This window comes from Sapajus apella, unplaced genomic scaffold (assembly GCF_009761245.1).
Source record: "Sapajus apella isolate SASKATOON/1434 unplaced genomic scaffold, GSC_monkey_1.0 scaffold4, whole genome shotgun sequence".
In the NCBI taxonomy this organism is placed as follows: Eukaryota; Metazoa; Chordata; class Mammalia; order Primates; family Cebidae; genus Sapajus; species Sapajus apella.
The window spans coordinates 23,799,098-23,825,447 of NW_022436944.1; the positions used below are offsets into that span (position 1 = coordinate 23,799,098).

The 26,350-nt window shown below is 42.3% G+C and overlaps 1 protein-coding gene across 2 annotated transcripts in view; it reads left to right on the forward strand.

Moving 5' to 3' along the window:
• SLC9A9 (solute carrier family 9 member A9) overlaps positions 1-14,236 on the forward strand; it is a 579,933-nt gene extending 565,697 nt beyond the window's left edge. The window contains exons 15-16 of one of the 2 annotated variants that reach the window (XM_032258640.1): positions 10,816-10,921; positions 12,551-12,894. In XM_032258640.1, coding sequence (XP_032114531.1) covers positions 10,816-10,921; positions 12,551-12,775 — 331 coding nt within the window. In that variant the 3' untranslated portion in view covers positions 12,776-12,894. Of the gene's footprint in view, positions 1-10,815; positions 10,922-12,550 lie in introns of both variants that reach the window. The other variant, XM_032258631.1, reaches the window with a different exon arrangement.
• Positions 14,237-26,350: the final 12,114 nt, after the last annotated feature.

Below are 26,350 nucleotides of genomic sequence, written 5' to 3' on the forward strand. Positions count from 1 at the left end.
AGAAAACTTGGGATAACTTAGAAGTAGCAAGGTGTTATGAGCTGAATTGTTTCTTCCAACAAAGACATGTTGAAGTCCTAACCCCCAGTACCTCAAATGCAACCTTATTTGCAAATAGGTTCACTTATAGATGTAATTAGTTAAGATGAGGTCGTACTGGAATAGGGTGAGCCCCTAAGCTGATATCACTGGTTTGCATATTAGGTGATCATGTGAAGACATAAGAACACCCTGTGAAAACGGAAGTAGAGACTGGAGTGACGCATCCACCACCTAGGGAACACCAAGGATTGCTGGCCTCAGAACCTTCAGAAACCTTGGATTTAGCCTCTAGAACTGAGACAATAAATTCCCACTGTTTTTTTTGGGCGGGGGTGGGGGGTGTTGGGCAGGTTATAGTTTTTGGTTTTTGGTGTGGTTTTGTTTTGTTTTGAGACAGAGTCTCTGTCACCAGCCTGGAGTGCAGTGGCACAATCTTAGGTCACTGCAACCTCCACCTCCTGGGTAGCTGGGATTACAGACATGCACCACCACACCCAGCTAATTTTTGTATTTTTAGTAGAGATGGGGTTTCACCATGTTTATCAGGCTGGTCTCGAACTCCTGACCTCATGATCCTCTCGCCTTGACCCCCCAAAGTGCTGGGATTACAGGCATGCACCACTGTGCCTGGCCTATTTCCACTCTTTTAAGCCACTAAGTTCATGAACTTTGTTATGGCAGCCCTATGAAACGAATATACAAAGTAATTACAATCTCCAAATAATTGCCAAACCAGATCTAACATGGCGCCTAGCATCTCCTTAGCAATGAGAAAAACTTAGGCATAAAGATTTGGGGACTTTTGCTCAAACTGAGCAGCAGTCACAGCAGCCAGACCCTCAGCCCTCTGTGTTTTGTGTTTGCTGTCTTCCTCCCCATGTAAGCACGGAAGGTAGTTTCCTCTTGGACTTAGTGCTCTGAGAATCCTAACCTGAGGGGCCTACACTGCCCTTGCTGGTGCAGACCTAATGGTTTCTACCTTTTCAGAGGTGGGAGATGATTATACATCTCCCTGGGATCCTTTCCCATGCAGGGGATGAGTCCCTTCTTAAGCACGTGCTCCATTTTGGGGGAATACCCCAAGGAGTACAGGATGAGCTGCCAGCCATATCTTAAATGTGAGCTCTGGGGTAGCTAAATTCCAGTGCTTATAGAACCACATCCAATCAGTGTTGGGGACAGAAATCAGGTGGAAATTTCTCCCCAAACCAGAGAGAGGACTTGGAACAGAGGAGCACAGTTGCTTCTCTGAGTCCATTTCTCCAACACACTGTCAGGGAAGTGACCGTCAAAGTTATCATGAGCTAACAGAGGGCATCTGGTGGCACTTCCTTTAACCAGAAAGCCACCAAAAGCCAAGGCTCATTCTATGCAAGTGGCAGCAGCATTCTTCTCCAGACATGTTTCCTTTCAAAACTACTTCAACCAAATGTAACACTACTCCATACGGCACAAACAGATTTCATCTGTATCTGGTAGGTGGCAAAGATCCCTGGAAATCTGTTGATCTGTGTGTCCAAAGGGAAAAGTTTTAAAGACACAATAGTATCAGAAATAATAGTAGCAAAATGTATATTGTTATCATGGCGCTACGCAGCTCATAGATGCAATACTTCCCAACTCAGAGCCCTTCAAGAGATCAGATACCATTCTGCTCCAGTGGTTTTCAGAGCATTGTTGAAATGTAAATTACTAGGCCCTACCCAAAGAGGTCAGCTTCAAGGTCCCAGGAAAGGTATTTTAATGAGCAGAAGAGGAACTTCTGATGCAGATAGTCAGGTGACCACAATTAGGGAAACACTGGGTTTTGACTTTCTTCTGTATTAAGACCCAAGGATGTGGATCAGATGAACTCTCCGGTTTCCTCAGCCTCACGATTCCAGTATGACCCCTCGTTTAATCTTGTATCCATTTGCCCTACTTAAGCTGGTTGCTTTGGTATCCTAGAACCGCCTTCTTTCCTTTAACTTTTCCAACCAACTCCGCTGCCCTTCCTCTGTCCCTGGATTGTCTTTCCGGCTCTGAGGAGCCAAATTGAATTATCTTAACATTTGATAGGTAGATCCTATAGATATCATTGCTAAAACCAACTCCCAATACAACTAAGGTAGTAAGTATACCACTTTATCAGCCTTTAATCTGTTCTCATTCTTAATACTTAGTCATCCCTGACCAGAGTTTCCTAACTCAGGCCTCTAAGGGGTTATGGATGGGTTTCAAGGCATCTGAAAACTCTCTGAAATGTCATGGTATCATATGTCTTAATATGCATGTAGGCAGTTTTGGGGAGGTTTTTTTGTTGTTTTTTAGACAAAAGTTCACAGCCAGGGAAGATTAAGAACCATGGCTTCAGATACAGGAAGTTCATTTTGATCATTCTAAGCTACATTGTTTGATTCATGGACAGTTCCTAGTCAGCTTAAGCAAGCCCTATAGAAAACGATATAAAAATCTAACTAGACCGTGTTTCTCCTATTCATTGGTAATATGCTAGACACTTTACTAATCAACAAAGATAGAAGATCAGATAAAAGGCAGTTCCTGGAAGATTCTGGGAAGATGGCACTGACATCACCAACATAGTCTTTCAATCCCTCCAAATCCCTACATAGAAACAGGCAGAACAATTAAATAACCAAAACCAATAGACACATTTACAACAAAACTGGGGACAAGTTTTCTCACAAATCTAAAATTACAAGTGGTGGAGACAAACCATGAAGAGCACAAGTATATGCAGCAGGAAAAAGGAAGCCGTGGAGTAGCATCAGATGGACCCAAAGACAGGAGAACCTCTAATTAGTCAACAGTATTCCCTGAAAAGTGTAGTGAATGTTTCTGAAAACATCCTCAAAGCTGGAGTTGGGGCAGGGAGGGGGGGGCTCTCACATTCTCTAACAGTAGTAACTAGAGGGTCTCGGTAAGGAAGATGACGGGGTTGGAGTCAAGGCCCCTGAGTGCTTTCAAAATGGATCCATGTGGGCTCCATCCTAGGACAGGGCCCTATAGTGGGAAGAAACTGCCTGGAGGAATCAGAATTGAACAGGATAGGGTCAGTAGAGAGACAGACGAGATCAGCTGTGGAGGGAAGTGGCAGGAAAGCTCACAATGCAAACCGCCATACTTCACACTGTGGGAAAAAAAAAAAAAAAAAAATAGAAGAGAGAACTCTGAAGCTTAAAAAGTTTTCTGAATCCTGCCTCATTCTCTAAGTTCAGGAAAACTAATTTCACATAAAAGTGAATAACAGAATAGAGGTCAATTAATAACAGAGCTATTAAAAAACAAGGGTGTGGAATGAAATAATATTCCTACAAACAATGAAAACATGCCAGAAGACAGGCTCATAAAATAGATCAAAACTATACATATTACATCCAACAAGAGACTAAGAAAATACAAGACATGAAAGAATTAGGAAACAAACTCCAGAAATAGGGAAAAAAATCGATTAATAAAGCAAGGCTACATTAGAAGGAATACAAAAGTGAATAAACACAATGGATAATATCTTAAATATCAGGTAAAGAGGAAGATAAATTTTTAATCAGAAAAGAAAAATAATTCAAGAGAAAGTGACACATATTGAAGATGAAGACACTGAACATCTAGAAAACAGGAGTCCCTAAAGAAGAAACGCAAAGCAAGGAAATAGAATACTCCTAAAAACAATCTTGAAATAACACACTTGGAACTGTACATTGAAAGAGCACACAACGTACCTGAGACATTTTATTTCCAGCAAAATTACTTTCAAAATAGGCATGAGCTATTATCAACACACAAGGCCTCAGAATATTGTTCCCATGAGCACTTGCTGAGAACTACACTGAAGAACAAGCTTCAGACAAGATGACTAGAAAGACATGAGATCAGTAGTCACCTGATCATTTAGCTAGGACTAAATGATACTAAGAGGGAAACAGTATAGTCTGTAATGGCTGGTATGTCTGGACAATATAAAAATATGACAATTATCTGCAGCTATACTGTAGGAGTTTTGTAAATGGGAGGTCAGAATGGAAGGAAATGCAAAAAGTATTTTAATGCTTTAGGTAATTATTATGATGGTATTATCAGTATTCTGAAATTGCTGTGTCTATGATCTAGGAAAAAGCAAATCATTGTGGAATATTCTCATCTTATTCTTTGTGTCCTTGAAAATCAAATACTTCAATTGGAAATATTCATAAGAACCCATGAGATCTATAACCAGTGGCATGGTGAAGCCAGTTTGCGCCAACAGCTTGTACACTGTTTTCAATTCCATGATCAGTAACTTGAAATCAGCCATGATGGGAGTATTTATACATCATGGAAATTGGGAAATGCTACAAATCCAGCCTTTTTTTTTTTAAATAGAGTCATTGTTAAACCATTTGCCAGTACCCCACCATACCAGCACCCCACTGTATATAGCAATCTTTAGTGTCCAGATTGTAGTTTCGAAGTACCATTTCTCTCTCTTTTATATTATATATATATATATTCACACACACACACAAAGGAAATATTGGAGAAATAGTTGGCTTAAGGTCTGAGACAAGAAATACATAAAAGAAGCCTAGAACAACTTGTCACACAGATAAAGAAGTTATAAAGATACAGTCAGGCTTGGTGGCCCATGCCTGTAATCCCGGCATTGGGGAGGCAACACAAGAGAATCACTTTGGTGCTAGGAGTTTAAGAGCAGCCTAGCCAATACAGCAAGACCCTATCTCTACCAAAAAAAAAAAAAAATGCTGGGCGTGGTGGTACACGTGTTTAGTCTTGTCTTGGCTATCAGGGAGGCTGAGGTGGGAGGATTATGTGAGCCCAGGAGTTCAAGGCTGCAGGTTGCAGTGAGCTATGAGAGAGCCACTGTACTCCAGCCTGGGCAACCAAGCAAGATCCTGTCTCTTATAAATAAACATTTTTTTAAGTTGTAAAGATATCATCATGTCAATAGGACTCAAGCCAATTTGAAAAAACTCCCACTGACCAAAGAGGGTCAGTTTGACCATCAACAATGATAATAACTGCAATGAAATACATTGAAATTCATTACGATGATGTTCAAACAGAGTCAAAGAATGAATCATCTTCAGAGAATGATGGCGAACAAATCATTATCTTGAAAGCTGATAAATACATGGAATGAAGCAAGCATTTATCTTGCCTTTCCTATACCAACTGTTCCACTGAATATCCTAATAGGGTAAATACAAAGTTTCTCTTTACTGAAGTATTCTACCTAAGAAAATAACAGCTAATTACAATTTCACTATTTTGCAATTCCCAGTGAGCAAATATAAGCATTACATATCAACAGCTGCTCAGATCACACAAAGACTGCCAGGTCATATTTCCTTCTTTAGTCTTGCTAAAGGGATAGAATAGAGCCTGAATCTGATCTCTGGATCCAGCTGGAAATACCAAGGATAGAGGAACATGCGGAGCTGCACATGAATCTACAATCAGCAAAATCCAGACTGTGGAAAATTCCACAGGTCACATAGCCCAGGTTCTTCAGGTAAATTGTAAAGAGAGTAAAACTGTAAAGGAGGAGCTTATAAATTAAAAGACAAAACATTTTTTACAGGTAAGACCAAACTATAGTGCATAGGAATACATAGTTAAGTGATAAAATTGTAAACTCAAGGAAGTGATTTGTATAAAATCAGGATAGTAGAGATTTTCTTGTGAGACTAGGGGAGGGCTGTGATTAGAATAAGACGGGTGGAAGGGACTTTGGGAGTGAGTGACACAGCTCTGTTCCTGGTCTGGCTAGTTTCCTTGCCTTAATCATTAGGCTGTACATTGGATTTGTGAGGTCTGCTATATCTCGGAGATGGGGGGAGGTTTGAGACATGAAAGGGGGAACCTTGCTCTGTCACCCAGGCTGGAATACAGTGGTGTGATATATAGCTCACCACAGCCTCAGACTCTTGGGCTCAAGCGATCCTCCCAGCTCAGCCTCCCAAATAGCTAGGACTTTATGTGCATGCCCCCACGCTGTTGGATTTGGAGTGGGGAGGGGTTTGTTTTATAGCAATGGGGTCTTGCTGTGTTGCCCAAGCTGGTCTCAAACTCCTGGCCGCAAGCATTCCTCCCACATTGGCTTCCCAAAGTACCGGGATTGCAGGAATGCGCCAATATGCCCTGCCTGTTTTATTTTACAATAAAACTTTTTAAAAAATATGATCACGTTCTTGTCCTCAAGGAGCTCAGTCTAAAGAGTAGATGGAGAGGTCAACAATTAGTTTCAAGACAGTGTGATCAATGCTGTCAGACAGGCATATACATGTTGCTTTGGAACCAGTGAGGCACTGAAACAGTTGAGCAGGTCCGAGGAGGCTCCTGGGAGGAAGGGACACACCAGCCTGGCCTTGAAGAGAGAGCCGTTCTCCAAATGACATGGGAGTAGTGAAGCCCAGCCCAGGCTACAGGGGTCACATCACAGTTACTCCTTGCTGGCTTACTTCAGGCAGCCCTCTGTACCCATCAGTGTTTATTGCAGCATTGGTTGCTTCCTTTCTGCCCCTAAAGTTGTCTAGAGCAATTTCCTTTAAGTTGACAAAGGTAACAATTATCAGCCAAAGGAGTACATGTTCACGTATTTATGTGAATAAACTAGTGTCTCTGCCTTTTCCTTGTTTTTAAACTAGAACTTCATGGATAATCTAAGAGAAGGTACCATCTTGATAGCTTTTTCTTGAAATAGGGTGGCTGCAGCAAAGACAGAATCCTACACCCAGCCACATTCTCTCTACAAGCACTCAAAACAGAATTGGAATTCCTCCCTGAATTCTCTAAGCGGAGAGAACAGAGAAATAGAAGAACTTAAGGAAGGCTTCTTGGTTGAACTCTTAAAGCCTTCCTCACCTGACCCCTGAACACCAGAATAGCACCTCACATCTTTAACCAAGAAGGCGAGACAGTCAATGTCCATTTACAGAAACTGACATATCCTACAAGAAGATGGAGAGCACAATGTTTAGGCCACATTTCCTGAGAAACAAAAGGGAAGGGGTGCAATTTGCATATTGGAATCAAAGAGCAATGGGATGTGGACAATTTGAGGTGTTCTCTGCTCGCTCTGTTCCCATGTGCTGTGTAAATAACAGTGTGGAGGCACAGCAAGTGGGACCTGGTTATTCTGCAGGAATGTACAGACTTGGAAAGCAAGATCGGCATCTACCCCAGGATGCACTTATCCTTCCCACCCACTGGCACTGATCCCTGACCATCTCTGGTAGCAAGCTGGCACTAGAAGCTAAAAGCACTTTAGAAATGGAGGTAAGAATAGAAGGAAATGGAAAAGCCATCTGTTTACACATTTCTTGATCTGTAAAATGGGACTATCGTACCCACCTACAAGTGCAAAGAGAAACTAAGACATATGGAAATGCTATATAAATGAAAAGGTATAAGAGAGTATTCCTGAAAATCCGACACAGAGATGAATGTGCTTTTCTTCTGTGCTGACAAGCATTTTATCTTTATAACAAGACCATGTATCAAGTCTATATATACAAACACTTGCAGATGCTCCCAATAGGTACAAAGTTTTCTTCCTCAAGCTGAGATGTGATCATTTGTTATCCACTCCCAAGTATAACACTGAGTATTCATTTTGTTGAGTCAAGTATCTATCCCATCCCTCAGACAAGATGCAACAACTGGCAGAGACCACTATATAGGTCTGGGTTCAGAGACAAATGAGATTGTGGCTTACCTTATACCTGTCCTCACCCTAAAAGTGGTGGCTTGTGGACATAAGGAGACAAAAAGAACATGGTCTACTATTTAAGATTTCAATCTAATATGGAGGGCAATACTCCAGAGATATCACTGTGTTCCAGACTTACCTGATCAGTCACCTGGGGTGCTTGCTGAAAATGCAGTGTCTTAGTTTACTTCCCAGATGATCTGGATCAGAATCTCCAAGAGCAATCTTTAAAATCTGAATTTTTAACAAATGTTCTAGATGTTTTCATGATAAGGCAAATTCAGAGAAAAATAGAACACAGCTCCACAGGTTCTCAAAGATATTTAAAGAGGGCCCAAGAAAAGTTATGTCTTAGTTTACTTGGGCTGCCTTAACAAAATACCATAGTTTGGGTGAGTTAAATAAATTTATTTTCTCTGTTTTGGAGACTGGAAGAATAGAGTGGTCAGGTCTTGGTGATGGTGGCCTTCTTACTATGGTTTCATATGACCTCTTCTTTGTAGAAGGTGGGAAGAGGGAGAGAAACAGAACAAACTCCCTGGCATTTCTTCTTATAAGGGCACTAATTCCATCATAAGTGCCCCACCCTGATTAGCTCCCAATGGCTCCATCTCCAAATATCATCACACTGAGGACTAGGACTTCAACATAGCCCTAGCTATGCTGGAGGGTGGGGAGATGCAAACATTCAGTCCACATAGGTACAATAGTTTTGGTCCTTCAAAGGAGCAGGTGCTCATTTGTGAAGCTGGATCTTTGGTGTTTTTGCTTCTCACCAACCTGTGCAAAGACACGTCATACAAACCACAGGCTTAAGCAAGCAAGCTGTGCACCCACTGGTTCACCACACCCAGTGGACAAACATGATTTAAAGTAAACAACAACAAAAGAGAGAAATCAATGTTGCCAGGTATTTGGGATGTTATTCAGTTAAACACCAAATTTAGCTCTGGACCTGCTGTTAGCCCAGACCAAAGGAGAAAATGCACTTGCTAATTGTCTTTCCTATTTCACACAAGTTAAATTCTGGGTAGAGTTCCAGCTTTTACTTACATCTCCTGAACCATTCTGCTTTCTCAAACTTATGCCCTTTAAAGATGAGAAAAGTCATTGCTTTTCCCCCATAGCTGAACATTTTTTGTCTCAATGCATTTCTAACTTATTAGAGAAGCAAAACTAGTCATATTAAAAATACCCTATGGGGACCCTCCCTCCCCATTCTGGAAGCCGATGAGAAAAATAACACATTTTCCAAAATCTGCAGTTGAGTTTTTTTTTTAATAGATCAAAAGAGTTTTCTTACTTTTTAATAATTCAGGTATCCCTAGAGATCCAGACATTGCTCAGCAATGAAGAGCTCAGGAAGTCCCTGATTCCAAATCGGTTATCCAATTAGGCAAGTCCCATTACTCACTGTCTTTGTAACAGAAGGAGGATGGCATAGTGTGATAGAAGAGTCCCTGAATTCAGACCCAGCTCTGCTGTAAACTCATCAGCAGTTTCCATTGAACAATTTATTTACCCTCACTGAGCCTGTTGCCTTCATTAATTCAACTAATTTTGTTTTTCTTTGAGATGGAGTCTTGCTGTGTTGCCCAGGGTGTAGTGCAGTGACACGGTCTCGGCTCACAGCATCCTCCACTGCCCGGGTTCAAGCATTTCTTCTGCCTCAACCTCCTGAGTAGCTTTGATGGCAGGCACCTGCCTCCACACCTGGATAATTTTTTTGTATTTTAGTAGAGACGGGTTTCACCATCTTGCTCAGGCTGGTCTTGAACTCCTAACCTCAGGTGATCCGCCTGCCTCAGTCTCCCAAAGTGCTGGGATTACAAGCATGAGCGACCGAAATGATCCCTAACTGGGCACAGCAGCTGCCCATCTGAAAGGAGGGATCAACTTTTCTATTTGCAGTTGGAATTGCAGGCCCTCCTAACATCTTCGCATTCACTCTCCTCACATCATAACAAGGCTTCATTGAGGCACATCCCCTGCTTTGGTGGCAAATGCATCCAGCCAGAAGCAACCAGATTCTTTGGCCTCCCCTGGGCTGCATCTTCCCTCTGTGCCCACATGCTCAGGCATCATGAGAATGGCATGGGGATTGTCCAGCTATGGATGGACTCCAGTAGAGCCATCTCCAAGATCTTTTCATGCCCTCAGTGCCTGAGCACGACTGCGGATCTTCACGAGCCAACCAATGATGACTCCTCTCCATTTTTTCCTTTTCCCTATTTATTATAGCTTTTTGGAAAGTTGATGAAGTGAAATATTCTCCAGCAGAGGAAATAATATAAAGCTTAAAAGTCATTTCTGATGGAATGGTAAAATAATTCCACTGCTTTCCTTTGAGCAAAAGAACTCAAATAAGGCAAGCTGAGGCAGTCTCTGGGGATTTCATTGTTGATAGATTGGAGGGAAACAATGGCTTTACATGAACAAGTTTTTCTCTTAACTTGTGAGAGCTCTTTGGGATGAAGAGATAAGACAGGTGCTAGACAATAGAATAAACCCCACACCAGCTCATTTACATAATTTTGTGTAGAAATGCACTGATGTATGAAGTATAAAGTGACTGTGTTGAATAGTGAAAATTAAGTATTTTGGAAAACAGTCTAAATTCACTACCTAGTTCTAAAATAACTGAACATTTTATGAAATACCTCTTGCATCTTTGTAAAATTACTGGCAGTTTCAGCTATGTGTGTGTGCAGTTTTAAGAAAATACAATCTTTTATGTTACGGTTTAAGGTAATTCTTAAGAATGCATTCTCTAAGCAGATGGGGCATTGTGTGGGGGATAGGACGGGAAGAGGACATTTACACTTCTGACACAGCATGGTCCATTCAGCATTTCTTCATGACTAAAGGCTATCAGGAAGGCTGGAAAAGTGTGTGTAGCAAAGATTATAAGCAGCAATTTTTGCAGGGCAAATTGCTTCCTAAGTAAATGAGTAGGGGATTTAAAGGCAAATGTAGCTATCTCAGCATACACAGGTTTGTGCTGTGTGAGATTCCTAAATCCTAACTCCCTTTTGACAAGCATTCCTTAACAGACCTCCTAGATATCTGAAGCCAATTTTAACCCACTCTGGTCCTCCACTGACTACAACATTACCTGAATGGTGTGGTCCAATTTCCAGGCTGCTTACCAGTTCTAAAGCCTATGGGGTAAGTAAATTTCAGGCCTCTGGGGTGAGGGACTATCCCTTGTGGGACCGACGTGGTGAATATTGATGAGCCCAGGAACCTCAAAAAGCCTGCTACTTGCAGGATAAAGGAGGAAGCATTTTTAAAATTCACTGCACCAGGAAGCATTTCTCTTGTCAATTGTTGCTGATGTTGGCTTATTCTTTTTTAGATGTAATTTTTTATTGTTACCAATATCTTTATCCATAAAATGACCTTAGAAAATATAAAAGAAGCATCCTCACAAACTGCTGTGTTTTGAGGTTTTGATATTAGGCCTGTACTTTATGGCTCAAGGGAGTGGAATGAAAAATGCTGAGAGGCACTTAGAATCACTACCAACAAAATCAGAGGCCAGAGAATTGGAGAAGCGTGCAGTCTTAGGTTTGCAAGTGCCCTTAGTAGCATCCAACTGGTTTCCCCTGTACACAAACACAAACTCACCTCAGGTGTGTTGTGGACGCAGACGCGTAAGGCAGTGGATCTCAAAGAGTAGTCTCCAAACCAGCAGCCTCATTTGGGAACTTGCTAGAAATACACACTCTCAGGCCCCGCCTCAGAAACTCTGAGCTTGAACAATGATCTGTATTTTAACAAGCCTTCCATGTGGTCCTGGGACAGGCTAAAGTCGGAAACCACTGCCCTAAAGTCCCCCTGCGTGGGCCCATTCTACAAGTAATTTAGTATGGCCCTCCCAAAGCCAATGGGAGAAGACTGGGATCTTAATTCTTTCAAGGTAACCTCTGTATGGAGAAAACTATTAGCCAGATCCAGTTAGCTTCTGGCATTATCCACTATGGTGACTTCCAGCCATTTCTAGCCTTGTGATACTCATCCTAAGAAATATGCTGAGAAGACACACTTTTAAGGTAAACTGTAACAGGAGGCCAAACACGGTGGCTCACACCTGTAATCCCAGCACTTTGGGAGGCAAAAGTGGATGGATCACTTGCAGTCAGGAGTTCAAGACCAGCCTGGCCAACATGGCAAAACCCCATCTCTACTAAAAATACAAAAATTAGCCAGATGTGGTGGCACACACCTGTAATCCCAGCTACTTGCAAGGCTGAGGCACTCGAACCCCAGAGGCAGAGGCTGAAGTAACCTGAGATCGTGACACTGCACTCCAGCCTAGGTGACAGAGTGAGACCATCTCAAAAAAAAAAAAAAAAAAAAGTAGGAATAACTCTGTTTCAAGGATTTTTTGATAGGTAGGAATGTTACAAAACCAACTTGAGAATCTCCCCCTACTCTGAGATCAGAGGATTCCGCTAACTCCTAATTCCCATCAACCCTAGTTAATACCAGTGGTGGAAATAGCCTTAATCCAAGGAGGAATGTAAACTCTCCATTAGGGAGAGTTTTAAAATGCATGCTCTTTAACACCCCTTACCCTCAGGCCTAGAGACCCCTTATGGCTATACAGCATCAGGTACTCAATGCTGACTCAGGGAAATACTGCACCATGCCTGCAGCAGAAACATCAGCCAAGGCCAGACAGGGCAGTTACGGAAAGGAAAGCATAATCCTATTTTTTCAAAGACATATTGTAGGACTGCTATTGCTTTCTGCCTTCATCATGAAGTGACCTCTCTCTCTTTCCCCAACCAGGAACAGCTAAAAGAGGATGATGTGGAATGCATTGTAAACCAGGATGAACTAGCCATGAATTACCAGGAGCAAGCCTCACCCTGCAGTCCTCCTGCAAGGCCGGGTCTGGACCAGAAAGCTTCGCCCCAGACGCCAGGCAAGGAAAACATTTATGAGGGAGACCTCGGCCTGGGAGGCTATGAACTCAAGCTTGAGCAAACTTCGGGTCAATCCCACTTGAATTAATTGGTATGAAGAGGACAGATGTAACACAAGTAATGCAAGGCTCACTGAGGACTACAAGCCAAGCTGATGAGGCAGTCTAGGGAAGAGGCTGGAAAATGTATTAAAGAGCATAAATTAGAATCAAGGCCTTTTCACATGGATCCTCTGATGCCTGAAGAAATGAGAATTTATTATCATCCCTCTCTATTATGCAACGGAATTTACTTTTTTGACAGCAGCCATTTTGATTACTGGATTGACTGGGGTGGGGACGGGGGTGTCAGGAGTGCAGCTGCTGGAGGCTGGGACAGATGTGCCGGGGCTGCAGGGCATTTCTGCTGCATATGCTGCTCTCGAGGCCCTCCTCTTCTCTTCTGCATTTTCTTCCCTCCATTAGGGAAGAGTTTAAAAGTAAGAAAGTTTCTGAGGGTAAACATTTTGCTCCTAAGCTGAAGGGAATGTACAGCAATTTAGTAAGTGGTAAGTTTCATATTTTGAGGACTTGACTCCCATTTGCTCTCAGTGACCCCAGGGCAGAGCCCAGAGGAGCGTTCCGTACCCACTGCTGATGGCTTCCCACAGCCACACTGAGTTGGAGACCCTATTGTTCTTGTTGGTATCTCTTTTATGCTACTTCTCCCATTGCGCAAAGGGGTTGCCTGGGGCTGGATGTGCCTTGCACTAACTGCAGCACCACTTTCAAGCTTGGTAGGACTCTTCCAAAAAAGCAGCTTTCTTCTCCCATACCACAGTGTACCTGAAGAACAAGCCTTCCTATCTTTGTCTGCTGCAAGTCTCTTCCTGGCTGTGCAGCAGGTCCCCCTCCATATGCTGGAAGGTAGGATTCTGCAGACCGTGCTGCTCTCTACCTGGCAGCAGACTGTGCAGGAGCCCTCACCTGTCCTCCAACTCCAGCATCCACGGCTGAGAAGCAGTGCAGAAGCAGAGCGAGAGGGGTAGAGCCAATGATGTGCGAGTTACCCTGAGGAGCCAGGGTCAGGGCCTCAGGACTCCCCCTTACAAGGCATGGCTCCTGGTTTACATTCCAGAGATCAACACGATAGCTTTTAAGTCAGCTGCATGACTTGTGCCTTTTAAGCCATAAAGATACCTCAAGCCTAGCACCTCTTGAAATCCAGATGTTCATATTAGACTTTTAAAAAGTAGGCTCGAGGCCTAGGTGCCCAGGCTATAATGAGTCTGCTTTTGAAGGAAGTAGGGCATGATACCTTCCTTGGACCCAAAGCTTAAGAGTAATGTATGCTTCGCTGAACACAGTTAGGCCTTAAACATTCACTGTGGTGGTGTCAGGCACACCGCTGTGTGCATCCGTTTTTTTGCTTTCCAAACTGAATCTCTGGGGCACAAGTTGTTTTATACTCAAGCTAAGTATAATTTTGTCATTTCAGGTGAATATGACAAGTGGTGGAACATGACGTTTTCTAATTTGACTTAATCCTAATAAATTTTTGTTATAAAGTATGATTGTGTTTGGCTAATAGTTTGTTTAAACTCATTTTCTCTTTCCAGGTGACTTGGTGGTTCTAAGCTCTTGTACTCAGAGTGCTGGCTGAAGCAGGCACTGAAAGCTAATATATGGGAGATGAGATCCTGTGGGCCAGAAGCAGCCAAGGGGCTAACAGGACAAGTCACTGAAGGAATGAAGAGAGCAGGGATGGGCTGGGGACGTGTCCCAGAGAAGAGAAGCCTGAATCAAGCAGAGGGGCACAGATGCCCCCTTTCCCATTAGGGATGACAGCGTTCACAAAAAGCTGTAAAAATAGGGGAAGGAGATACTAGAAAGCCAAAAAGATACAAGGTTCATCTTTTTTTTCTCTCCCTGTCACAGTAAAAAGCAAGGAGGCACACTTGGCATTTTCCTTCTCTTTGTCTGGAGAAAGAAACGCCAAGGAAAGAAAAGATCCACCCAAAAAAGGCAAACATTAGTAGGGGCAGGAGTGGAGAGAAGGGAGAAAAACATGACGTACCAGATGGAAATGAGATCAAGTGGCGGGGGGGTACACAATCTAAAACTAGCACCAACTTGCTAAGATGTTGTAGCAAAAATAGCTTCCTGCCCCATAGGCAAAGCCCTCTTCCTACTTAGAAACAAAAATCTCTTTCCCTCTGAACATCATGGGCTGTTGCTAATGGGGACAAAGAAGGGCTATTTAATCTGGGCTGGTGCAGGTATCCCAGCCGACTTCAGGTAGGAATGATATTGTAAGATCGAGTAAGCTGTGCCTCACCCAACCTGTAAGCCAGTGTTCCAGTTTCATGATGTGATTACCAGCCTTCTTCCCTCTATATCAGTCCAAGACCCAAACAGAGGCTAGTGTCCCAGTTAGCAATTCATAAAACCAAATTCCCTTTATGCTCATGTTGTAAGGATAATAATTCATGATGTTAAGAAATGCTCTGTGCTTCAATTAGCATGACTGTGAAATTCAAACCTATTATTTACTGCCAGTTTTAATGAGGCAAAAGAGCCTTATGCAAACCACTAATGCTACTACTCATTACTAAAGCTTTAAGCAGGACTCGAATTCATTGACCTACAGGTCTTCCCTGAACTTCCTACTATGTACATCACACACACATTCATAGGTGCACGCACACACACTTCCACTCACTTCCTTTACTGGGGTCCCAGCTGCAGCCTCTATGGTGTTCCCTGTGGTACTTGGGCACGTCTGAGCAAGTCTGAAGCCTGGTGGTAAGTGACGTCAGGGTCTTCATTCATGGCATTTCAAGGAATTTCTTAGAGGGCAATTTAACAATATAAATCAAAGCTGAAATTTTAAATACCCTTGACCCACCAATTTTATGTGCAGGACTTTTATTCTAGATATGCGAGAAAGTATACATATGAAAGTATCTACTAAAATAAATGAATTGCCATCAGGTTAAGTAAATGGTAGCACACCCATTTTATAAACAGCATATGTGCTGATATGGAATGATTTCCAAGATGTTGCTGTTAAATGAAAACACCAAGGTGCAGAACGGGATGAATGATGTGTGACCATTCTGGCAGGTTAAATAAGAAACTGGTAGTATCATTGCCTTTTAAGGACTAGGGGACGTGACTGTTCCCTTTTGTATCTTTTGAGCTTTGCATATCACATATGCATTATTTAATTTGGTTTTGAATAAATAAGATTCTTATGAAATAACTCATTCCAAGTACTAAGCTGTCAAAGAAGAAAAACCTGAAAAGCTGTTTTCATCATAAACTTCTTGAGACTCTGAAAATACAAAGGGCAGTACCAATAGCTTCTGGGTTTATTTATTTATATCATCTAACATACACAGATGCAAACTATATAAAAGGTCTTAAAATTCAGACAAATGACTCAGTCCCATCCATTAAACATCTAGTAGAAGACAGCTAAAAAAATGAATAATTTCTTATTAGATAGCAAAATATATGATAAGACTCTAATAACTAGAACAGTGTGGTGCTGACCCAGAAATAGGCAACAAGATCAAGAAAACCCTAATACGAGATACAGACACAGACCCATGAATTTTTATATTTAGAAACTTTGTTAATAAAAATGACATTTCAATTTGGGGTAGGAATTAAGGGGACAATTGCCTATCAATTTGGAAAAATAAAGAAAATTAGGTAGTAACTTCTAACATATACAAAACTAAATTCCAAGTAATATAAACAGCTAAACCAAAAAACCAAACCACCGAACAAAAAGAGAAAAATACATAAATCTTGGCATATGGACAATCTTCCTAAGACAAATGCAAACCATAAACAATAAACTGTACTGCATAAAAATATGAAACAGGGCAAAAGACACAAACCAAATTTTAAGGCAAGATGGGTAATATATATATGTGTGTGTGCGTATATATATAGATAGATATACACACACACACTTTGTGTTGTATATCAGACTGACTATTCCTCAGAACATACAACGAACTCTTACCAACATATGAGAAGAGAGGACTATCAACTACAAAAGTGTGCCAAGGATATGTAGAATTAAATATGTACATCTTCTATCCGGAATTTCTACTTTTAGGTATTTTCAAAAAAATAAGTCCTTGGCATTTGTACATAAGAAGGTGTACAAAACAATATTCATTGTGGCACTGTTTGCTACTGTAAAACACCAGGAGAGAAGAGAGAGAATTATGATATGCCAGATGGAAATGAGATGAAGCTCCTGTTAAATAACTAGAAGGAAAAACAAAATATTAATTAGTAGAAGAGTTAAATAAATGACAAAGCATCAATGCTAGGGAATACTCTGGCAATTATACTCTGTACAGAAATGGGTCTATATGCTTGCACTTACACGGCAATATTTCCAAGATGTGTTAGTGAAAAAAGCCTGGAATAACAGTCTAATTAGCAAACACTGTATATAAGAGTATATACTAGTATATATAATTAGTCTAATTTGCAAAAATAAGATTAGGAAAACTAGATCAGGAGTGCCTTTTGGTTTATCTGTATTACTTCAATTTTCTACAACAGTACTATATGAATGTTCTCTGTTTATTAAAATAAATTTAAAGTAAAATATAAATGATTAATATGGACACTGTTGCTGAATTCTGTCTAAATAAGGAGGAGCTGTGAAAGAAGATGTGGTCTATTCTGAGGGCCATCCTGCCTTCAAGATAGGAGAAGGAAAAGGGGAAGAAGGCATGGTCAAGAAATTCCAAGTAGTCACATTTGAGTAAGGTCTTATAAGAGTTTTTGAAAGATAAGGAGACATGATTGGTGCTGGTCTGTGGGGCAGGAGGTGGAGCTGGCTCACTACAGTACAGCGAAAGCCTTCCAGTTGAAGGAAGCAGCCTGGCATCTTAGAGGACCTATAAGCTATTCCGCATGAGTCTGGGCCACAATCCTGTGAGAATGGGGAGCTACTGAAATATTTTATGCAGGGAAAGTAACTGCATGGGTTGTGAGGAGAAGGGGTGCTAGTAAGACCAGCAGCAGTGCAATATCCCAAGAGAGAGGTGACAAGAGATGTAACTACGTCAGTATCAGGTAGGATAGAAAAGACAGTTTCTAGATAATCTTCAGAGTTAAATCTACAAAGCTGGTAACTGATTGCATATGAAAGTTAAGGAAGGTGGAGGGGCCCAGAATTACCCCAGGTTTAAGGTCTAGATGATGACTATTTCATTCTGAACAGGAACTGAGAAAAGGAACAGATTGGAGGAAATCAGAAATATTGATTTCTGCTATTGCTGTGCTTGTGGCCTTACACACCTGCCCTACTGTTACCAGTGGAAAAGATCTGAGTTACCCCAAGTTACTGGTGGCCTATCTGTAAGGGGCCATCAAAATTTCAGTCCTTTCCTCCTCAGAAGAATGGATTTAACTGAGGGGCATAAAGCAGAAAGAGACTGAGGCAAGTTCCAGAGCAGGAGTTGAAGATTTATTTAGAAAGATCTTAGAATGGGAGAGAAAGGAAGGTACGCTTGGAAGAGACACAAGTGGTCACCTGAAGGTTAAAGAGAAGGAAGTGCCCCATTTAATCCTGATCCTAGGACTTTCATAAGCTCATCTCTTTCTCATGATTCTTCCCTTAGGGTGGGCTGCCCGCTCCTTACTCTTGGGAAGTGAACATGTGCAGTGTGTTTAGGGAGTTAGATGCATGCCCATCTGAGTGAGGCTTTCTTGGTTTTTCAGGTGGAGTGAGTCCCTGGAAGATCATACTTCACCCATTTTTGTCTCTTAACACACATGCCCAGGAAGTTGTGTCTCCCTGGAACCTGCATTCAATTAACACTTTTAATGTTAACAGGTGTGGACCATCAGGAGCTTCTCTCTCCCTGGCTGCAAAATTATCATTTTTAGAGAGGCAATGCGATAAATTGACATCATCACCCGACATTTCTAGTGGGTGGGGGAAGAGCCCTCTCCTGCCCACTCACACCTCTCTAACTACCCATAACACCACTTCCCAGCTGCAGCGGCCCGCTTGAGCAAACTCTCATATCCTCTGGTACCTGGCATGCGGCTATTAATCTGGCAAATGCATTTTCCCTCAATATATGTTAATGAAAACCACCCAAACAGTTTGTTTTCAGCTGGCGAAACTAGCAATACACTTTCACACTCCTACTTCAAAGGTATATATCAACTTTCCAGCCGTAGGTCATCATTTAGTTCTTAGGGACCTTGATCACTTTCCCTTTCAAACCATCATGCCTGATCCATTACACTGGTGTAACTTGGACCTCACGAGAAGTAGCAGCAATTAGTCGACATACGGATAAGATATTTATTTGCATGCCAGAGGTTGGGAAATAATTCTGACAAAAATGAAGGGGCCTTCAGCCCCAGTGAAATTGCCAGTGATATGGGCCTGTTGAGATGTCCCCTCTAAGGTGAAGAATAAGCTGTGGCATCTGCCCTCCTACAACCAGAAAAGGCATGATGCATAGTGGCTTTAAATCTGAGGCAACATATTCTTCATTTGCTACTGCAGCTCATTTACCAAGGTTGTGGGTTAAATTGTGTCCCCCCGACCCCCGGCAAAAAAAAAAACCATGGTACCTATGAGTGTGACATTACTTGTAAATAAAGCTTTTGAAGATAGAATCAAGTTAAGATGAGGTAATACTGGATTAGAATGGGCCCTAAATCAAATGACTGGTATTCTTATAAGGAGATACACAGATACACACACACGCACACACACACACAGAAAGAGAGGGGCGGGGGGAGAAGGCCATGTGCCAATGGAGGAAGAAATTGGAATAATGCAGCTATAAGCCCATGAGCACCAAGGACTGCTGCAACCCACCAGAAGCTTGCAGAGAGGCATGGAATAGATTTTCCCTTAAAGCCTTCAGAAGGAACCAACCTTGCAAACACCTTGATTTTAGACTTGTGGCCTCTAGAACAATGAGAGATTAATTTTCAATTGTTTTAAGCTACCTAGTTCATGGTAATTTTTTACAACAGTCCTAGAAAACTAATACACCAAGTGACCTAAAAACTTCCTAGTTTTGAGTGGGGCCCAGAACAAGAGAAGGCTCTGCAACAGATCCAGCGTGCAGTGCAAACCGCTCTGACATTTGGACATGGTCCAGCAGATTGGATGGCACTTGAAATTGGAGTAGAAATTGAGATGCTGTATAAAGTCTGTGGTAGGTCACTTTTTTTTTTTTTTTTTTTTTTTTTTTTTTTTTTGAGATAGTCTTGCTCTGCAACCCTGGCTGGAGTGCAATGGCACAATCTTGGTTCACTGCAACCTCCGCCTCCCAGGCCCAAGTGGGATTACAGGTGCCTGCTACCATGCTCGGCTAATGTTTGTATTTTTAGTAAAGATGGGGTTTCAGCATGTTGCCCAGGCTGGTCTCAAACTCATGAACTCAAGTGATCTGCCCGTCTCGGCCTCCCAAAGTGCTGGGATTATAGGCGTGAGCCACTGCACCCAGCACTAGGTGACTTTAGATGAATCATGGTACAGAGCCTTAGGATGCGGGAGCAAAGCCCTGCCAACGTTTACAGATAACTATTCCCCTTTTGACAAGCAACTCATGGCCCGCTCCTTGGACTTAGTGGAGACTGAATACTTAACCAAGGACCACTAAGTTGCCGTGTGATCTCAACTGCCCATAACGAACAGGATTTTATCTGACCCACCAAGACATAAAGTTGAGCAGTACTCTATAATTAAACAGAAATGATATATATAAAAGATCAGGCTTTTGCAGGCATGTGTAATTTACATGAAAGCATGTCTAATTTACATGAGGAAGTGGCCCAAATATCCATAGTCTGTCTGCTACTATTTTACCTTTTCCCTCCCAGCCTGCACCTATAGCCTCATGGGGTGTTCCACAGGAGCAGTCACCTGAGGAAGAGAAAACTCAGATCAGACCTACAAATGGTTCCGCATATGCAGGCCCCACCCAAAAGTGGAAAACCACAGCACCACAGTCTTTATGGAACATCCCCAAAGGACAGCGCTCAAGGGCAATCCCAATGCACAGTGCACCTGGTTGTTCATTTTGTTTGGAAGAAGAAATAGCCAGAGTTAAGAGTCTATACTAATTTATGAGCTGTGGCCGGTGCTTTGGCGGGTCAAGAGTTAGAAAGGTCATGACTGAAAAATGGAGACAAGGAGGTCTGAGAAAAAGGTATGTGAATAGAACCTCTCTGAATGTACAAAGATCGTAATGATATCTGTGTCCCATGTAAATGCTCATAAAATAATGACTTGGGCAGAGGTGGATTTTAATCATTAAGCAAAAAGAGTGACCCCTTCCGTGGATACCATTCAGCCTCTTTCCTCAGCCCCTGGGCTGCCGAATGATCTCATGAACAAAGTAGCTGTGGTGGTAAAAGGATGGAGGTCCTGCATGGGTTCAGCAACATGGACTTTCACTCGCCAAGGCCAACCTGGCCACAACCACTGCTGAGTGCCCATTCCGCCAGTAGCAGAGACCAACACCAAATCCCTCGTATGGCACCATTCACCAAGGTGATCAGCGAGGTACCTGGTATACACTGATTACACTGGACCACTTTTATCATGGAAAGAACAGTAATGTGTTCTTATTGGAACAGTTACTTGCTTGGATATTGATTTGCATTCCCTTGAAAGTAATGCTTCTGCCAAAACTGCCATCCATGGACTTATGGAATGTCTTATCCACCATGATGGTATTCGGCACAGCATTGCTTCTGATCAAGGAATTCACTTCACAGCAAATGAAATACAAAAATAGGCTCATGTTCAAGGAATTCACTGGCCTTCTGTTCCCCATTATCTGGAAGCTGTTGACTTGAGAGATCAGTGAAAGTTACAACCTTAGCTTTGTGGAAAAACCTTGCAGGGCTGGAGCATCCCCCTCCAGGAGACTGTATATGCTCTAAATCAGCATCCAATCTTCAGTGTTTCTCCCACAGCTAGGATTCATAGGTCCAGGAATCATGAGATGAAAATGGTAGTACTATCACTATTATCCCAAGTGATCTACTAGCAAAAGGCTTGCTTCCTGTTCCCTCACCCTTAAGTTATGTTGGTCTAGAGTATGGAGTCCTGATAAGAAAATAACCATGAAGAAGGGGCCCCAGGTGGGGGAGGGCCCCAAGTGGGGGAGGGCCCCAGGTGGGAAAGAACAATAAACAGTTACTATGACAGATGGCTAATCAAACAACCCCAACAAGCTCTGCATGTACAGTGTGATCTCCTGTGGTGGCCCCAGCAGCATAACCTTGGAACGCATGTGGCTTCCTCCACCATGGCTCTATAAAACGTCCTTCCAGCCCCTACCTCTTTGCATATGGCCCCTTATCTGCTGTGCTACCTGTTGCAACCTTGCAACATATTTTCATACTTTCTCTAATAAATCTGCCTTCCTTTACCTATGACTGTCTTGGTAAATACCTTTATCGCCTGTGACACAGGTCCCAGCTCGTCACTACCAACAACACAGAAGTCAGCATTAAAGGGAAGAATACTTCCACCAGGAGATGCAATGATTCTACTGAACTGGAAGCTGAGACTACATCAGACCAATCTAGAATCCTCATGCACCTGAATCAACAAAGAAAGGAGTTATTGTACTGACTGGAATTATTGATCCTGATTGCTAAGGAGGATTTAGGTTCCTATTCCACAATGAAGGTAAAAAGGAATATGTTTAAAATAATGAAGATCCCTTTGGGTATCTATTAATACTACCATGTCCTGTGAGTAAAGTTAATGGAAAATTACAACAATCCAATTCAGGCAAAACTGCTAAGGGCTCAGACTCTTCAGGAATGAAGTTTTGGGTGAGTCCGTGAGCCTAAGAACCACAACTAGCTGAGTGCAAATAGAATATGGAAGAGATAGTGGGAAAAGGCAGTCATAAATACCAGCTGCAGCAACAAGACCAGTTGCAGAAATGAGGGCTTTAATAGTTATTTCTTATTTTGTTATGAATACAATGTAAATGTTATGCAAATATTTGTTTTCTCCCCTCTCTTATGTCATTATCTAACCTAAGATATATTAATAGTTATATCACAAGTAATAAGTTACAGAAAATCCAAAGAAAATACAAATTATATAAGAACTTTGATTCTCCTCTGGAGAAAAGCTTAATGTGTTTTCAGTTGTATGCAGGATACTTGTAGCATTAAGAGGAAGTATGACTTTGCTATCGTCTTTGACAATTAAATGTGATTTTGTGAGACGTGTATGGGTGCCAAGTTGACAAGGGTGGCCTGTCATGGCCATTTTTATTGTCAATTTGGCTATGATAGAGTCCCCAGCTATTCAGTCAAACATTCACCTGGGTGTTGCTGTGGAAGTATACTTTGTAGATAAGATTAATGTTTGTAAATAGTTGACTTTAAGATTATGCCAGATAATCTGAGCAGACCAGTTGAAAGGCTGGGAGAACAGAATGGAAATTTCTGAGAAGAAGGAGAAATTCCACCTCTGGACAGCAGCTTCAGCTCATGCCAGAGAGTTCCAGCCTGCCCTTTCTGATGACCTGCCCTACAGATACCAAACTTGCCTCATCAGTCCTCACCATCACATAAGCCACCAATTCCTTGCCATAAATCTCTACCTCGCCCACCCTTCAGATTAGAGCAGGATGAAGGCTATAAAAAGAATGTTCATGAATTCAAATGTTTTTGAAAGGAACATTCCAGGAATTTGTTTCTTAAAAACACATTCCATGCTGTGTCTTGATTTACTTATAGTCTGATCCAATCTCCTGCCCCTTCTCTATCAATAGCACAGTACAAGGAGAACTGGTGTTCATAAGTATAGCGCTGAAGCAAAATCTTGGAGTACTTGAAGCATTTGAAGCATTCAGGTACATTCATTATTCATGGCAGGGCAGCTGTTAGGCTAGGTGTACAGGCAGTTCAAGGAAAAGTTTACCTATTTAATTTGGAAGGTTCCAGATGCCTCTCAAATATTGTCATCAGCCTGTCATTCATTCTGTTCAACAAACATTTATTAAACCTTTAAAATGTACTGCTGATAATCAAGCTTAGGAATTGCCGATACTGGCATCATTAATGGGATAAGTGAAGATGGGACAGAGGAGCAATGAGAGAGTCCAGAAAGTACATTAATTTACAGACATAATGACCCAGCTCATCACACAGATTAATTTGTTTTAACAATTAGTGGGAAGGAAAAGGGGCTCCAACAATCAAGCCTACAGGTAAAGGAGGGACTAGACTACCTGAAGGCAACACTCAGTGTCTCTGCCTAGCAGCATCCTCCGGCATGCCCCGCTCCCCACTGGGAACTGGTCAGTGGGAAAAGAGGACCCTAACATAAGGAATCAGATTCAAATCCTCCCTACTTCATAATGTGGCCAAAAGCTATAGAGTCATACTGTAAAACCCATCAATCCCATGCTTGGTCTACAGGCAGCACTCAGTTAAGCAAAATTATCAAGTCACCCTCCCTGACACCCCATTGTCCAGTCATCTAGCAGATGGCATTCAGAATTTGCGGATTAAGCAGAATTTAATTAAATTAAATCCTGCCTAGGTAGGGTGCAGCTACTATCTCTAGAAGAGAAAACGAAAAATGATAAAAGGAAAAAAATATATTAGTTGAGCCTTTGATATGGGCCTCACTTTTCCACATATGATCTCTCATTTCATCCTCACAACCACCCTGGGAAACATCAGATTACAAGCCCTTCTTTACGTACACAACCTGGGAGGAACATATTAAGCACTTGGCCTAAAATCACAGCTGATCAGTGACAGAAGAGGTTTTATACCCGGAACTGTATAGCTCCAAAGACCACAATTTTTCCCCATTATAAGAGGCTGCAGGAAAATTTAGCACAAATCTGTCAATATGCACTAAGAAGCCAGCATTGGGGCAGGGAACTAGGTAGATGCACCCTAGGTTGATGGAGTTTACAATGGTCAGACCACAGACTGGAGAATGGCCATACTCAGAACAGAGGACAGTGACCCAGAGTGAGCTAGGAGGCCCCAGACCTCCAGGCCTGAGTTAGCTGAGACTCATCTGATACTAAGAGGCAGAAATCTAAATCAATCTAAAGAAATTCTTTGCCTGCATAAATTAGAAGTTCAGGAAGTTAGCCTTGGTATAGCTGAATATAAAGACCCAAACCAGGTCATTAAGATGCTGTGCCTCTCTCTGTTCTCCATTTTGGCTTCATTCTCAAAAGGTTCAGTACAATAGCAAAGATGTCAATCAGAAGCTCTAAGCTTTCTTTTTTTTTTTTTTTTTTTTTGAGATGGAGTCTCACACTATCACCCAGGCTGAAGTGCAACGGTGCGATCTCGGCTCACTGCAACCTCCGCCTGCTGGATTCAAATGATTCTTGTGCCTCAGCCTCCTGAGTAGCTGGGATTACAGGCACATGCCACCACGCCCAGCTAATTTTCTGTATTTTTAGTAGAGATGGAGTTTCACTATGTTGGCCAGGCTGGTCTCGAACTCCTGACCTCAAAACTATAAAACACATTTCAGCCTCTGCCTTGCTCTCTTGGATCTTCATTCACTCTAGGAGAACTCACTCAAGCAGTCATGTGGCAGTTCATGTGGCAGGAAATTGAGGCCTCTTGCCAACAACTAGCAGCAACTTGTCAGCCATGTGAGCAAGCTGCCTTGGAAATGAGTCCCACAAATCTCCTGGAAGCATTGGGCTCTCCAGCATACCTACCTCTGTCTTCGCCCACCTCTAATCCCTGAATCCAGAAATGGAGGTGATGGGAGCAATAAGAACCACACTGCCCCTGATCAGGGTTAGCAGTAACCCAAGGGTTCCACAGTGGAGTGAATGATTGCAAGGAGAAGCAGTGTGCAAGTGCAGTGTGCCACGTGGGAGTCGCTGCAGAGGACTCAGGGGAGAAAGATCTACTCCTGACCTCTGGGAGTTCAGTGTGGGCAAAGGGATCAAGTAAAAATGATGTAAATCATAGCAAGTTCGGCTTACAAGGTAGCTCAAAAGGAAAAGGATTATGGTACTGCTTCACCACCCTGGTTGTGATAGAGGCAGAAGACAGCCAAATGCCTTGGAAGATAGGGGAAGGATTCTGGAGAACCTCCTACCTTCCCAGGTCATTGTGCTGGGTGTGGAGGGAAGGGGGGTTGCCTAAACCTGCCCATGGTGAAAAATTCCATCCCTTAACACATGCAGAGTAATAGAAATAAATCAATGTGGAGTGGCTCAGACTAAGGGTCCACATGCACACTGGAGGACGGTGTGGAGCCACCAGGAATTCGTGCCTCATGCAAGGGAGGAGACTGGTCTCTTCAGCTCACGTGTGGGAGGCCTGGTATTCAATTGTGAGGGGGAAACCGGCTTAGAGAACTCCTCTTTTTGCTGAGTTTCCCTTTCCCTTCATAAATTCCACTCTCCTCACCCTTCAGTGTGTCTACCGGCCTAATTTTTCCTGGTCGTGAGACAAGACTCCAGATTTAGCTGAACTAATGAGCAAAAAAATCCTGCATCAGTTGTACATTGGACTCACCTGGAGAGCTTTAGAAACTACTCATGCTTGGGCCCCACACTCAGAGACTGACTTAACTGGCCTGGTCTGTGGCCTAAATTTTTTTTTAAGCTTCCCAGGCAATTTTAAAATGTACAGCCAAGTTT